Source organism: Bos indicus x Bos taurus, chromosome 7 (genome assembly GCF_003369695.1).
Source record: "Bos indicus x Bos taurus breed Angus x Brahman F1 hybrid chromosome 7, Bos_hybrid_MaternalHap_v2.0, whole genome shotgun sequence".
Taxonomy (NCBI): Eukaryota; Metazoa; Chordata; class Mammalia; order Artiodactyla; family Bovidae; genus Bos; species Bos indicus x Bos taurus.
In genome coordinates this window covers 57,783,191-57,796,303 of record NC_040082.1, presented here as the reverse complement: position 1 = coordinate 57,796,303, position 13,113 = coordinate 57,783,191, and the positions used below count along the sequence as shown (strand labels likewise).

Below are 13,113 nucleotides of genomic sequence, written 5' to 3'. Positions count from 1 at the left end.
ACTCTTCCCTCCTCCCTGTCCCTCCTGACAGGTGCAAACAGGGTAACTACCCACTGCATTTCCTTTATTAGTAGGTCAGAGGGCTTTGCCTGGTGCCCCAGGATCCAGTCCCCAACCCTCCAGGGTGCAACCAGGCCCTCCTTCCTGCTTGGGATGCTCCTTGGCATCTCTTTTGCAAAGAGGATGAACCCTCTGTGCTCTTCTTCCATGTGTTTTACCAGCAAACACTTAGCCACAAACTGCCTCCCTCCTCCAAAAACTCCACAGGTAGAGCCAGCACTTAACATGGGGTTGCTTTGGTCAGCCAGCTTTTTGTCCTGGGGCTCCTGCCTCCTCTGTGGGGCAGCATCCGTCACCCTAAAGTTCTCAGCCCACCTCTGGTCAGTGAGTTCAAAGATTAGAGACACTAGTTCCTGTCCCAGAATCCTCAGGGCCTGGGCTTCCTAACATCTCCCAGGGTCCCCGGTTCCTGGATCCACTGGCCCCTGCTGCTGCTGCTGCCGCTGCTGGTCCTGCTCTCGGCCCCCTTGTTCCCAGCTAGGCCCGTGAGGCCTTCGGAGCCCGCGGCCCCGCTGGTGGCCAGGTCTAGACTGAGGGTCCTCCCGCAGACAGAGAGCCGCCGCAGCACCTCGGAGGCGGCCTCCACCGGTACGGCGGGGCGCTGCTCCAGCAGCATCTCCAGCAGCGAGCTCATCTCCGACAGGAAGGTGCTGGCCAGCCGCGTGCCTGTCGGGCTCAGCTCGGGCGCCTTGCCGAACGTCTGGAAGGTCCTGGGCTCCTCCGAGGTCGCAGCGTCCGGGGAGAACACGTTGTCACGGTAGTTGGTGGAGAGGGGCAAAGAAAGTCTTGCCATCCAGGCCGGGTCGGGGACGCTCAGCCGGTCCAGGGCCAGGCCTGCAGGGGGCGAAGGGGACGCGGTGAGGGCGGAGCCCCGGGCAGGCGGGCGGGGCGCCAGACAAAGGAGGGAAGGGAAATGGGGGGGCGGACAGATGGGGCGGCCGGAGAGGGGCGGGAAGGAAAAGGCCCTGACGAGGAAGCGCGCCGGGCAGGAAGGCAGCGACTGAGGTTCGCTCGTGAGCTGGAGTCGGGACGCGGCCGCGGGAGGAGGAAGGCCTAGAATTAGAAATTGGCCTCTTTCTAAAGCATCTCCCAGTCCCCGGGGGTGTTTCGGGTTTAGGTGGCCTCCATCCATCCCTCTACAGCCAGGATTTTCACTCCCTCAGGACAGACACCACTAGTTGAGGATGGGGCCGCTGGAGGGATTCCCCTTTTTAGCCAATGCTGTAGTTCCTGGCTTGCTGCTGCCTTCCTTTCCAATTCATAATATTAATAATAGTGACCGCTTATTAAGTATTTCTGTGCCAAGCAATTTACATAATTATCTCATTTAACCTCCACACACACCTTTGAAGTCAAGAGTATTTTATGGATGAGGAAACGAGTTCCGGGAAGTTCCGTCATTCATCTACTAGGCACCCAAGCCCAGATTTGATCCCCGGGTCTGATGATTGGAAGCCCCCTGTGATTGTACCGCTGAGACCCACTGTCTGGAGAACTTGCCCTTCCTCTCTCCCTGGATGCTAGGTGCTCACCTGTGGTTCTGGCTTCCCTGGCCCGCTAAGGGCTGTACTGTCACCTGCTCTCAATACCGCACGCTCTCCACACCGCTACCTTTGCCTCTCAAGCTGCGGGAAACGCTGTGAAGGGGCTGGCTGCCTAAGAGCTGTCCCAGGAAAGGGACGGGGCAGTGACAAAGTGTCCCCCTGACCCCGAATCCCACCATCACACTTCTCCTTTTAGCATCTCTTCAACAGAAAATCCTGTCTTAGGAAACCAGTCCCAGGCCCAGTGACAGAGGCCAGGGCTGAGGAGACAAAGCATAGGCCTTGTGGTTAAGAATCTGTATCTTTAAAGAAAAAAAAAAAAGCACAACATCTACTTTAACATGTATTTAATACTTGCTTAAGGTGAGCGGGTTTAAAATCTGTGCATAGAGTGAAAGACTGGAAAGGGATAAGTCAAAGTGTTTGCTGAAATTGCCCTGGGCAGAAATGATTTATTCCCTTTTTGTTTATCTACATTTGTCTCTATTAACCAAATATTACTTTTGTGATTTTGAAAAGTTATTCCAAAATACAGCTAAATGCTGTTTCTATTGATAAATGAGTCTTGGTCTTGCCTTGTCAGTGTGGGGCTATGCAGGCTGTGAGGCAGGGTCAGCCCCTTTCCGACTAGTCCAGGCCACGCCCAGGGCTCAGTGAACGTTTATTGAATGATTGAATGAACATAAATATTAACCCTGGACATTTGGGAAATGTAAACCTTAGTTCCCTGAGACTCTGGGGTAATAAGGTTGGAACTCTTTTGGTGTTACAGAATCAGGCTTTTCCTTGTACAAGGGTCAGAGGGCTTCAGAAGGAATGAAGCTTGCAATGAGAAAATCAGTGGAGTGTAGGAGAATGGCTGAAACATGATGGTGAATTCACTCCGAGGCAGGTGGGCACTGGGCAGACCGGGGTTTGGTTTCCTAGCTTTGCATCTTATGAGCAGTGTCAACTTGGAAAACTTGCTTAATCTCTCTGAGGCTCTTTTTTTCTCTTATAAAGTGGTGAGATAGTAGCACTTATCTTGTAGGTGGCTATGAGGATGCAATGAGCTCATGCAGCCAGTAAAATATGATCATCATCACATCCTCTGGTGGGGCTTTTACCTGATGCAACTGAGACCCCAGTGTCAGGCCCATTCACCAGTAGCCCCATCACGGTCCAGCCCTATGGGCAGTGCAGGTTCTGCTACCATTGCTGTGCTATTCGTTCTCCAACTTGTTACCATCCTGCTGTGTTCCTTGCCCTCTGTGCTATGAGGAATCAGGACCACATGGGAACTAAGCCCACAGGTTCCAGCACAAAGCTGGAACATAGAGATATAACACCAGCACTGAGGTCATCTGAAATTTTCTAATAGCCAGATTTAAAAAGTAAAAAGAAAAGGTGAGATTAATTTATGTAAGTTTTTTATATTTAATATCATTTTATCATGTAATCAATATTTTTAAAATTATTAATATGTTTTACATTCTTTTTTCATACTAAGTCTTCAGACTCTGGAGTGTGTTTTATACTTCTATCACATCTCAGCTGGTCCAGCCATTTTCACACATGGCTATTGGTTATTGGAATGGACCTCATAGCTCTACATTCTAGACAATGCAGTCCTATAAAGTTCTCTGTATTTGTGCTGTCCAAAGCAATATTCATTAGCCACATGTAGCACTGGAAACATGGCTGGTATGACTGAGGAACTGAATTTTTCATTTTACTTAATTTTAATTAGATTTCATTTTACTTAATTTTAATTTAGAGCCACACTGCCTGGGTTAATAACCATAGGCTACACAACCTTGGGAAAATTATTAAAACCCTGGTCCCTCAGTTTTTTTTTTTTTTTCTTTATGAAATGGGGATAATGAATAGTCCCAATCTCAGAAGATTTTCTCATGAGGCACTTAGAAGAGGGACTAGCACACAGAAAGCACTCAATAAATGTTAGCTATATTTTTTTAACCAAGCAAAGGGAAATCCCTGCCATGCTTTCAGCATACAGAATATGACCAGATGAGAAATAGATTATTAACTATGCAACAGAAAACCACAGCATAGGTCAGACTTAGTGTGTGTTACTTGAAAGAGGCTGACTGATGTGTGTTGGGGGGAGGTGGGGGGTGACCAGCAGATTCTTGAGTTCTCCTGGTAAAGGGGTCTTCAAACACAATAAGAAATGCAGATGAGTGGTTTAGGAGGTAAAGAGAGGTCCCCTAATGGTAGGTGGGCCCAGGTTGACTTCCCTTCCATCACTGATGAGCTAGGTGATTCTGGGAAGGCTGTGTTACCTTTCTGAGCCTCAGTTTGCTGATTTCTAAGTTAGAACTCCTAATGTCTACCTCAGAAGACTGTGTGGAAGCTTAACTTGAGATAATGCCTTCCAAGAGGCTTCCTTAGTACCTGGCACACACCAAGAGCTCAGTAATTGTTCACTATTCTTTGATGACTTTTTAAATGCATAATCAAAGACAAATCTGGTCTTTAAACAAATGAAGACCTGAAGCTCCAGGGGAAGTAATAAATGTTGCTGATAGTCTTCTCCAGAAATAGACTAGCTGTGTTTCCCTGCAGTGGATTGGAACAGCCCTCTGAAGCCTGGGCACAGGAAGGGACTGTAGGGGCAGAAGTGGGGTCAGGGTGACCCTGGGAAGTCCCTACCTGTGTGGGGGTCCAGGAGGTTCGACAGCTCTTCTTCTAGCAGCTGCTTCACAGAGAGGTCCTCTTCAGGGTCCAGGGGTCCTTCCTCCTGGTCTGGTTCTGCCTGGCCACCAGCCCTGGCTCCTGGGCCATCTGTGTCTGGGATTGTACTCCTGCAGAGGAAGCCAACCCATTCCACCAGTGAGGAAATTCACACACAGATTCATTCATTCCTGCTTATGAATATTCTGCTATTCATGCCAGCATTCATTCATCTGCAAAGTGAACTAGGTTCCCAGCCCAGGCTTCAGAGTCAGACCAACCTGGGTTTCTTGATCCCAGCCCCCTTGCCTACTCTGAGTCTGTTTCTTCATCTGTAAAATGAAAGCAATAAATAACAACCACCTCACGGGGCATTGTGGGGGTAAAATGAGGTGTCACAGGTAAAGGCCTTAGCACAGTGTTCTAAGCACTCAGCAAACAAAAGTGAATGCACAGATATTATTCACCATTGTCCCTCCATTCCTTCTCGTTACCTGGTACAGAGTAGAAGTTTAGTAAACCTTGGTTGATCCAGTGCAGTCACCCTTCCATCTCTCCATCCCTCCAGCCAAGTATGAGTTCCAGTGGTGGCAGGGTTTTTTTCTTAGTATTTATTTTTATTATTTGGCTATTCCAGGTCTTAATTGCAGCATGTGGCATCTAGTTTCCTGACTAGGGATCTAACCTGAGACCCCTGCATTGGAAATATGGAGTCTGAGCCACTGGACCATCAGGGAGGTCTCCAAGGGCAAGGATTTTTGTCTGTGTCATTCCCTGCTCTCTCACCAGTGCTCTGAACAGAGGTTGGCACATAGTAGGTGCTTAATAAATACCTGGTGGACTGAATGACTGAATGTTCCCTCCTCCTTGTTTGAGGCTAAGTCCCAGACCAGAAGAGCAGGTCAATAGAGGATGCAGCTGAGGTAAGGCATCCCAAAACTACTAAGAGTCTACTATGGAGTCTCTTGCTGTCTCCCTGGCCTCTCCCTCTCATGGCCCCTCTCTATCACTGAGGAGGCCAGTTCCTGGGACTACCTCAGCACAGTGGGTAGGCCTGGCTTCTCATCCCAGCATCTGGGAAGGCTCCCCAACAGCCTTTAAGGCCTGGGGTCCTTGCTGCTTTTTCTCTATGGCCATTTCAGCAGGAAGGTGGCAAGTTTGCAAGTAATGACAACAACTAATGTTTATTGAGTAATTACTCTGAGTCAGATATATGCTTTGCAAGGTATATTCCCCTTCTCATCAAACCTTTCACTTCTGTAAGGGCTTCTCTTGTTATCATCCTCATTTTACAAATGAGAAAACTAAGACTTGTAAAGATTATGCATCTTGCCCAAGGTTCCCACAGGTTAAGTGATGAAGTCAGATTTCAAAGGCAGGCTGAGGTGACTCTGGAGTATATGTGCTCACCCCCACTGTACAGTGTTTCTAGCTATCTTCGCCAAAAACCAACCAAACAAAATGACTGTAAGTTGTCACAGCAAGAGCACTGAACTGGAAGTCAGTGTCCTGAGAGCGAGTCCCAGCTTTGCCACTCACTGGTTATTTGACAAAGTCACTTTAAGGGGAAAGGACTTAGCATTGTTTGTATACCTCCTTTGTTCCAGGCACTGGGCCACAGGCTTAGAACACTTGTGGTCACTAAATTCTTACCCCATCACTACAAGGAAGTGGCGACCTCCATCTCACAGATGAGAAACTGCAGGCCTGAGGCTTGATCTGACTTACTCAAGTTTACGTAGCTGGGTAGGATCAAACTACTTAGAGCCTCAGTTTCTCCATCTGTAACAAGAGGGAGTTAAATTAGTTGTCCTCTTGAGGTCTCTTTAATTCTAGGACAGCCCAAAGAAACACACCCACATACCCATATCCTTAGCCAGGAACCTTCATATTATATTTAAGTGTCAAGAGCACGAAGGCTGAACGTTACAGATTTAAAGTCCATAGTCTAGTCCCTCTGAAGTCAGAGGACAGATAGAGCCTCAGGGATGAAGTCATTTCCTTATTGACCCTGGGTCCTGTAAATACTATTAATACAGTAGTAGCTCCAGGACCAAGCTGTCTGGGTGGGGGGATGGATGCTGGTCACTGCAGTCTCCCAGGGGAGCAGCATCTGGAATGTGCTCACCCTTCCTTGCAGCACAGAGGCTGCAAGGGTGAGGGCAAGCTGGTGGGGAGGGGGCTTGAGAAACCAGAGTTGGGGCTACGTGCTGCTTACCTGCTGCTGCCGGGCTTGGCCAAGTACTTATTTCCCCGGTGGTTTGGTTTGGGCTGGAATTGGCCCTGATGCAGCAGGGACAGCAGCTGGGAGATTTGCTACAAGACAGGAAAAATCTGTTGACTCCACACAATTCCGACCCAGCACACTTCCTTACCGGATGTTTCCCTCAATGCCGGCGCTTTCTTTTTATAGTCTTTCCTCCAGCCTCAGATGTTTGTGGATCGGATGGGGGATGGTGAAGATGGTGACGGAGGCAGGGACGTGTGCAAGCAGGTTCCCTGCTTGGCTTTGTGTCAACTACAGATTCCCGGGACCTGGGTGTCTGAGAGAAAGAATAATGGCCCTCTGGGGGCCCCCATGAGACCTCCTCCCGGTGGACACTGTGAGATGGGGGTGGAAAAGGCATTTCCGGACTATAAATGTATTATTACTTCAATAAGGATCATCTTAAAGTGTTATATCTCCCTCTTCAGCAGTATTCAAACACTCAGCCAGTGTTGGTGGGTCAGATGTAACTATGTTATAAGAAGACAGAGGGTGTTCTGAATCATTTATTCATCTTTTCATTCACTCGACAAGTATTTAATGAGGGCCTGCTTGTGCCAGGGCCTGTGCTTGCTATGGGAGTAAGAATGAGATCACGGCCCAGTCGCTGCCCTCAGGGAACTCTCAGTCTGCCTGGGAGGACAGTCAGGGGAGACAGGGCATGTGGGCTACTATGGGGGGTTACATCGGAGTTGGGAAAGGATAGAGGTCAAGTGGAGCAGATGAAAGCCCCTCACCCAACTTAGAGCAAGGAAAGAGTTGTGTGTGTGTGGGGTGTGGCTACAGGGAAGTCATTCACTTATTTCAACAAATGTTTTCTGAGTTCATACTGCATCACAGGCCCCTCTACTGAGACCTGGAGTTTCCACAGAGGGTTAGCAAGTGGAGAGAGGGTGAGAGTCTGGGTGAGGGGTGAAAGGAGTTTCAGTCAGAAGGTACTCAAGCTGAAAGGCCAGAGGAGACAGTGGAGTTTCAGAAAGGCTGGTGAATGGGACAGGGGTGGGTGAGATGTTCAGGGCTAGAGTCCCACAGGCTCTTATGAGGGCGGCAACAGGCCAAGTCAAAGTCATTTCTAGTTTGTTGTGTGATGACAGGCAGGTTTTTAGATGTACTCAGATCTCAGTTTCCTCATCTCTAAGGTGAATCTAAAAATACTACCCAGCCTTCTTCTCAGGCTTGTCAGGATTAATTAGGTGGTTTTAAAGTTTAAAATGCTCCGCAGAGTCGAGGGGTTTGGGCTGTTACTCCTAGAAATGTTGTGTCTGCCTCCGGGGCCCAGCTCACCTCCCCTCCGAGGAGATCCCTCTGCCCTTTGGACAGCTGTGACAGAAAGGGCCGACCTCAGAGGAGGTCTGGAAGGGGAGGTGGCTGGGACTGGGGTTTCACTGTGACTTGGGAGTGTCAGGGCCCCACTGCCCGCCTTGGGGCCGTTCCCACCTCCTGGCCCAGGCCCAGAAGCCCTCCTAAGGCACCTGCCACCCTTTTCTCGAGTGACAGCCGATACTTCAGGGACACTCCCTGAGTGCCAGTTCCTAGGTGATGTGCCGTCATTCAGGGTCATTTCACAGCTAGAGTCAGACTCGAGTCAGACTCAGGTTCAAATCCTAAATCTTCCCCTGCTCCATCTCCCATCTGTGTGACCTTAAGGAATCCTGAGGCTCAGTTTCCTCAGCAGTAAAACAGGGGATGATAACAAGACCCAGGTCATGTGTTGGTTGTGGATATGAGGATTAAATGCGTGAAAGTCTATAAATCACTTAGTAATAGATCTCAGGATAACCACTTACTAACTGTCCAGTGGTATCTAATCTTATGTCATTCTTCAGTAACCCAAGGAAAAGGATGCTATTATACCCATTTTGCAGATGTGGCACCTGAGGCACACAGGGGCTACCTAGCAATTAGAGGCAGGGCCGGATGGAATTTGAACCCAGATCTGACTCCACAGCAGCTCTATGCTACTGGAAAGACACCAAGTATTAGGCAAGCTGCCTCTTACCTTTAAGTCGAACTCACCTGGGTGCCCTTCTCTCTTTCAATAGGGTCACCCGCAGGGCCTGCTCTCTGCTGTCTCTGGCAACCACCAGCACCATATTTGACACAAAGAGCTTATTCAATAAACATTTGATGAATGAATGGGTGAATGAATGAATGGCTCTGGACAACGCTTCTGGGGCTGCACAGAGCCAGGGCAGGACTCCTGAAAGAGCAGCTGGGCCGCCTCCAGGTGGCTTCCTGGGGAAGAGGTGGGGGAAGGAAGCCGTGTCCTTGCTCTGCAGGAAACATGAGCTGATGGCCTGGCTCACGACAGAAGTGTGCCTTGGGCACAGGGAAATGATCTGGGGTTCAGAGGAGTCGATATGGATGTGAGATCAGGCCCCATCCCAGAAAAAGCTTTCCCATTTGTGTCCAGTAAACCCTAGGTCACTGGACACAGCCATTCATCATCCCATTTAATCTTCAACCCCCTGGGAGGTAGACACAGGTAAGTCTGGTATCACAACTCCCATCTTATAGATGAAGAAAATAAGATAATGTTGCCCAGCTCCTAAAGTGACTGTGCCAAAATTGGAACCTAGATCTGCCTAACTCCCAAGTCCCAAGGTTGTTTCCACTGCCCTACCCAGCAGGCCTAGCCGGCAAGCTCTGGGGTCTCAGGCAGCCCCTGAGACCCGGGGGCAGTAATGCCCATGCCAGCTTGCTTCACAGGGAAAATTGCCCAAATGAGATGAAGGCAGGTACTGTTGCTCACTGCCTTTGCTGTGTGTCTGCTTGTGCCAGGTGCTCTGAGTAAGTGCTCAATAGGAATTAAGTGACAATTCTGTGAGGCAGATGCTCTTATTGCCATCCCTGCTTTATAGGTAAGGAAACTAAAGCTCAGAGACAGCAAGTCATTTGTCCAGGACCACACAGCTAAATTCTTCTGACTCCAGAGCTGAACCACTGCACCCAATGCATCCTAAGGTGCTTGGTGAGCCTAAGGAATGAATGTGAGGGTAATGGGGTCTGATGCTGTTCATGGTGATCCAGGGGTGACCAGAGAGAGAGGTACCTGAACAGGAGGCGAATCCACGGTGAGCTCCTCTACAGGGTTCCGCTCCGCAAAGGCGGCCACAGACAGCCGGACCAGGCTCCGCAGGATCTGACGGGGGCCTGACTCTTTCTCAGGGGCTACTTTACCATTGAGATTCCGCTGCCGCCTCAGGGTTGCAGAGGAGGCTGGCGGGCTCTGCGGGGCCTCCTCGCTGCCCTGGTCTCCAGGCACTCTTCCTGTGGGGCTGCCCGCAGCCTTCAGGAGCCTTGAGCGGGGCTGGCCTACAGCAGGCTGGGGCTCGGCAAGGTGCAGGTTCTCTCGGGAGGCGTTCCTCTGCCTGGGATGGTTGAAAAGGAGGTTGACAGTGTCCTGAAGCACCTCTCGGCTCTCGGCCAGCGTTCCCTGGTTGCCTTGGTTACGCAGAGTCCTGTACAGAGTCGGTGTGAGATGAAAGGGGGCCTGCAGGCAGGAGTCCCAACCTGCTTCCATCATTGCTTCCTCGCCCACATGCTTGGGGGGCTGCCCGACTTCACCAGGCTCATCCACCTGGCCCCTGAGCATAGGCACAAGTTGGATGTCTGCCTTCTGAATCTGTTTCTGGGGCCTCTTGGGCTGGTGACGGTAGGTGGACTCAGCCTCCCGACAATTGTAGGCCCTGTTGTCCTTTTTCTCCGTCCGGCAGATAGACGTGATCAGAGCCAAGATCGACCCAAAGACAGCAAGCAGTACGACCAGGCAAATCACCGTGAGTACTGATGTGCTCAGGGCCCCTGGCTCACGGGCTGAATCCCTCAAGTGGTCCACACTGGTGACAAACAAGACTTGCAGCAGGGCTCGGGTCTGCAAGGAGGGGCTGCCTCGGTCTTCCACCACAATCTCCAACTCCCACTCACTCCCAGTGAGGCTGCTGGTATTGGTGACGTTGATGAACAGCTGCCCCAGGTTGGGGCTTAGGACGAAGACACCGGCTTCATTCCCGCTCCGAATGGTGTAGAGAAGCTCTCCATTTGCCCCTGAGTCTGCATCTCTTGCTATGATAGTCACCAAAAGGAATGGCCGAGAGCTGGAGGTGGCCTGTAGTGGTATGTCAGTGCCTGCTGGGCCCAGGCCATTGGGATTCTCAATGGGCACTAGCAAATGACCTGTGGAGGCATTTACAAGCACTGAGAGGCTGGCTCTCCCATTGCTCAGTATGGGGTGAATCACCTCTGGGGCATTATCATTGGCATCTAGGAGGCTGACCCAAACAGAGACACTGGATGAGAGCTGGGGCTGCCCGCTGTCCTCTGCAATCACCAGGAACTCAAAGCTGGCCATCTGTTCATAGTCCAGTGACCTCTGAGCGGTGACCTCACCTGTGTCTGAGTCAATAGCTACCAAGTGAGCAACTGGGGAGTCCTGGATTCGGTATGAGATTTTCCCATTAACACCCAGGTCTGCATCATGGGCCTTGATGGTGATGAGGTGAAGAGAGGGTAGGTTGTTTTCCCGAGTGGAGACCTGGTACCTGCTTTTCTCAAACACAGGTGCATTGTCATTGGCATCACTTATCTGAATGCTGAGCTGTTTCTTGTCTGATAAGGGCTGGGGTCCTTGGTCTTGGGCCAACAGAGTGAGGGTATATTGGGGCCACTGCTCTCTGTCCAGTGTGGCGTTGGTTAGCAGCATGTATGTGTTACCATTGGTCCTTTTCAGCCTGAAGTGGCCCAGCTCTTGGCTCAGCCAACAGTGGACCAGACCATTGTTTCCTGAGTCCAGGTCGTTGGCCATGATGAGAGCAATGAAACTGTCTTTGGGAAGAGCTTCGGACACCAGCAATGGTTGGGAGGCCCATGTGATGTGGATGCTTGGGGCGTTGTCATTGACATCCAGAACCTTGATGAGAATCTTGCAGTGGGCTGGGATGGGATTGGGACCCAGATCCCTTGCCTGAACATCCACTTCATAGGCCGGATTCTTCTCGTAGTCTAGGTGCTGGAGCAGAGTCACCTGGCCCGTCTTGGCATCAATACTGAAGGTGTTCAGCACCTCCAGAGGCACGTGCTTACTGAGAAAGTATTCCACCTCCCCATTGGGGCCTTGGTCAGGGTCTGTGGCAGTCAGGTTTATGAGGAGAGTACCAGGGGCAGCATCTTCTTGGATTTCTAGGGCCAGTGAGCTCTCAGCAAACACAGGGCTATTGTCATTGGAGTCCAGGACGCTGACCTTGACCAAGCTGGTGCCTGACTTAGGGGGATTCCCACTGTCATAGGCAGTTAACACCAGATCAAAATATGAGTGGATTTCCCTGTCCAGCTCCTTCACCACCACCAGTTCTGCGTGTTTTGTCTGATCGGGCCCCACAATGACATCCAGGGCGAAGTGCTCGCTGGGAGACAGAGTGTAGGAGTGCAGGGTGTTGGGGCCAGTGTCTGGATCCAGAGCTCTGTCCAGGGGGATCCGGGTGCGCAGAGAGGCGCTCTCGGAGATTTCCAGCTCCTGCTCACCTTTGGGAAACTGCGGCTGGTGGTCATTGATGTCCAGCACCTGGATCTCCACGTGAATGAGCGCCCGCTCCCCTGTGGCCAGCACGTCAAAGGACACCAGGCAGGGATCCTGCTGCCGGCAAAGCTGCTCCCGGTCCAACCGCCTCCCTGTGCTGAGCACGCCGTCCTCAGAGTCCACCTGGATGGGGAGTCCCTGGGGCAGCTGTAGGACCTGGAAGGCAGCCCCTGCTTGGCCAGGCTCCTCCTCCCGGCCCCGTTCCTGAGGCAGCTTCCCTATCACGGTGCCAGACGGTACCTCCTCTGCCACCTGATATCTCACAGTGAGAGTGGCCACCTCCTGACAATCCCCTGATAGGAACAAGTAGCCACCGGGCCCCAAAAGTCCCAGAAGTGATAGAAATCGCATCATGCTTACCGCCAGAGAGCGCTAGATCCAGAAACCGCTAGAGTTCTTCAGGGGCTGGGCGAGTCCTCCAGTGTTTCCTGAGGGACTTGATTAGCCCCGTTCTCCTGCCCCCAGACCTGTTGGCACAGCCTCGTCCCATCATTAGATAATGGAACTAACAGAAGGAAAGGCCATTTTCATCAGAAGAGATTTGAGAGGTGCAAGGACCGATGAGGTAAAATTGCCAGGGGAGCCCTGGTACAGGGGCACTGTGGGTCCCCGTGAGCCAGTGATGGACAAGAGTCGGTCCAAGAGGAACTTGACCCAGTGAAGCAGGATGTGGGGATCTGACTTCCAAACAGTTGCTGGGCCAGGGAAACAGAGAAGCAGCTTTTTCCTATGGAAACCCCACCTACAGGAAAAGGGAGGGCTGTGAGTTTCTATGCCAATTAGAGAAAGAGAGTTTCCGTGAAGCTGAGTGGACTGCCGCTGAGGAGGATGCGGCCGGGGACAGGCCGGATGGGAAGGTGCTGTCCATGTGGCAAGGCGGTCGCTGAGGGGAGGGGAGCCCCTGCTGTGGCCAAGTAAGCAGAGAGCCAGAGCCCCTGCTGGACGAGTCACGCCTCGGCCTCTCTTCCTTCCTTGTCTCTCCTTGTTTCCTT

The 13,113-nt window shown here is 51.3% G+C and overlaps 1 protein-coding gene across 2 annotated transcripts; it reads right to left on the bottom strand.

The window, feature by feature from the left end:
* Positions 1 to 43: 43 nt before the first annotated feature.
* On the bottom strand, positions 44 to 12,896 carry PCDH12 (protocadherin 12). 2 transcript variants are annotated; one of them, XM_027546131.1, is made up of 4 exons: positions 9,599 to 12,892; positions 6,499 to 6,596; positions 4,260 to 4,411; positions 44 to 894 (listed from the first exon to the last, which is right to left on the bottom strand). In XM_027546131.1, the coding sequence occupies exons 1-4, from the start codon at positions 12,473 to 12,475 to the stop codon at positions 428 to 430; spliced, it is 3,594 nt and encodes a 1,197-aa protein (XP_027401932.1). In that variant the 5' UTR covers positions 12,476 to 12,892; the 3' UTR covers positions 44 to 427. The 2 variants fall into 2 exon arrangements, with proteins under 2 accessions (XP_027401932.1, XP_027401933.1); XM_027546132.1 differs by lacking the exons at positions 44 to 894; positions 4,260 to 4,411 and adding an exon at positions 5,939 to 6,062 and having other exon boundaries at positions 9,599 to 12,896.
* Between the last annotated feature and the right edge of the window lie 217 nt (positions 12,897 to 13,113).

Bases quoted from the DNA above. Each gene is read 5' to 3' on its own strand.
- PCDH12 (XM_027546131.1), bottom strand. From the start codon at position 12,475: ATGATGCGATTTCTATCACTTCTGGGACTTTTGGGGCCCGGTGGCTAC. The intron at 4,412-6,498 runs GTAAGCAGCACG...CTTCCTCTGCAG, and splicing joins GCCAAGCCCGGCAGCAGCAG to GAGTACAATCCCAGACACAG. The intron at 895-4,259 runs GTAGGGACTTCC...CGCCCCCTGCAG, and splicing joins CCTCCTGGACCCCCACACAG to GCCTGGCCCTGGACCGGCTG.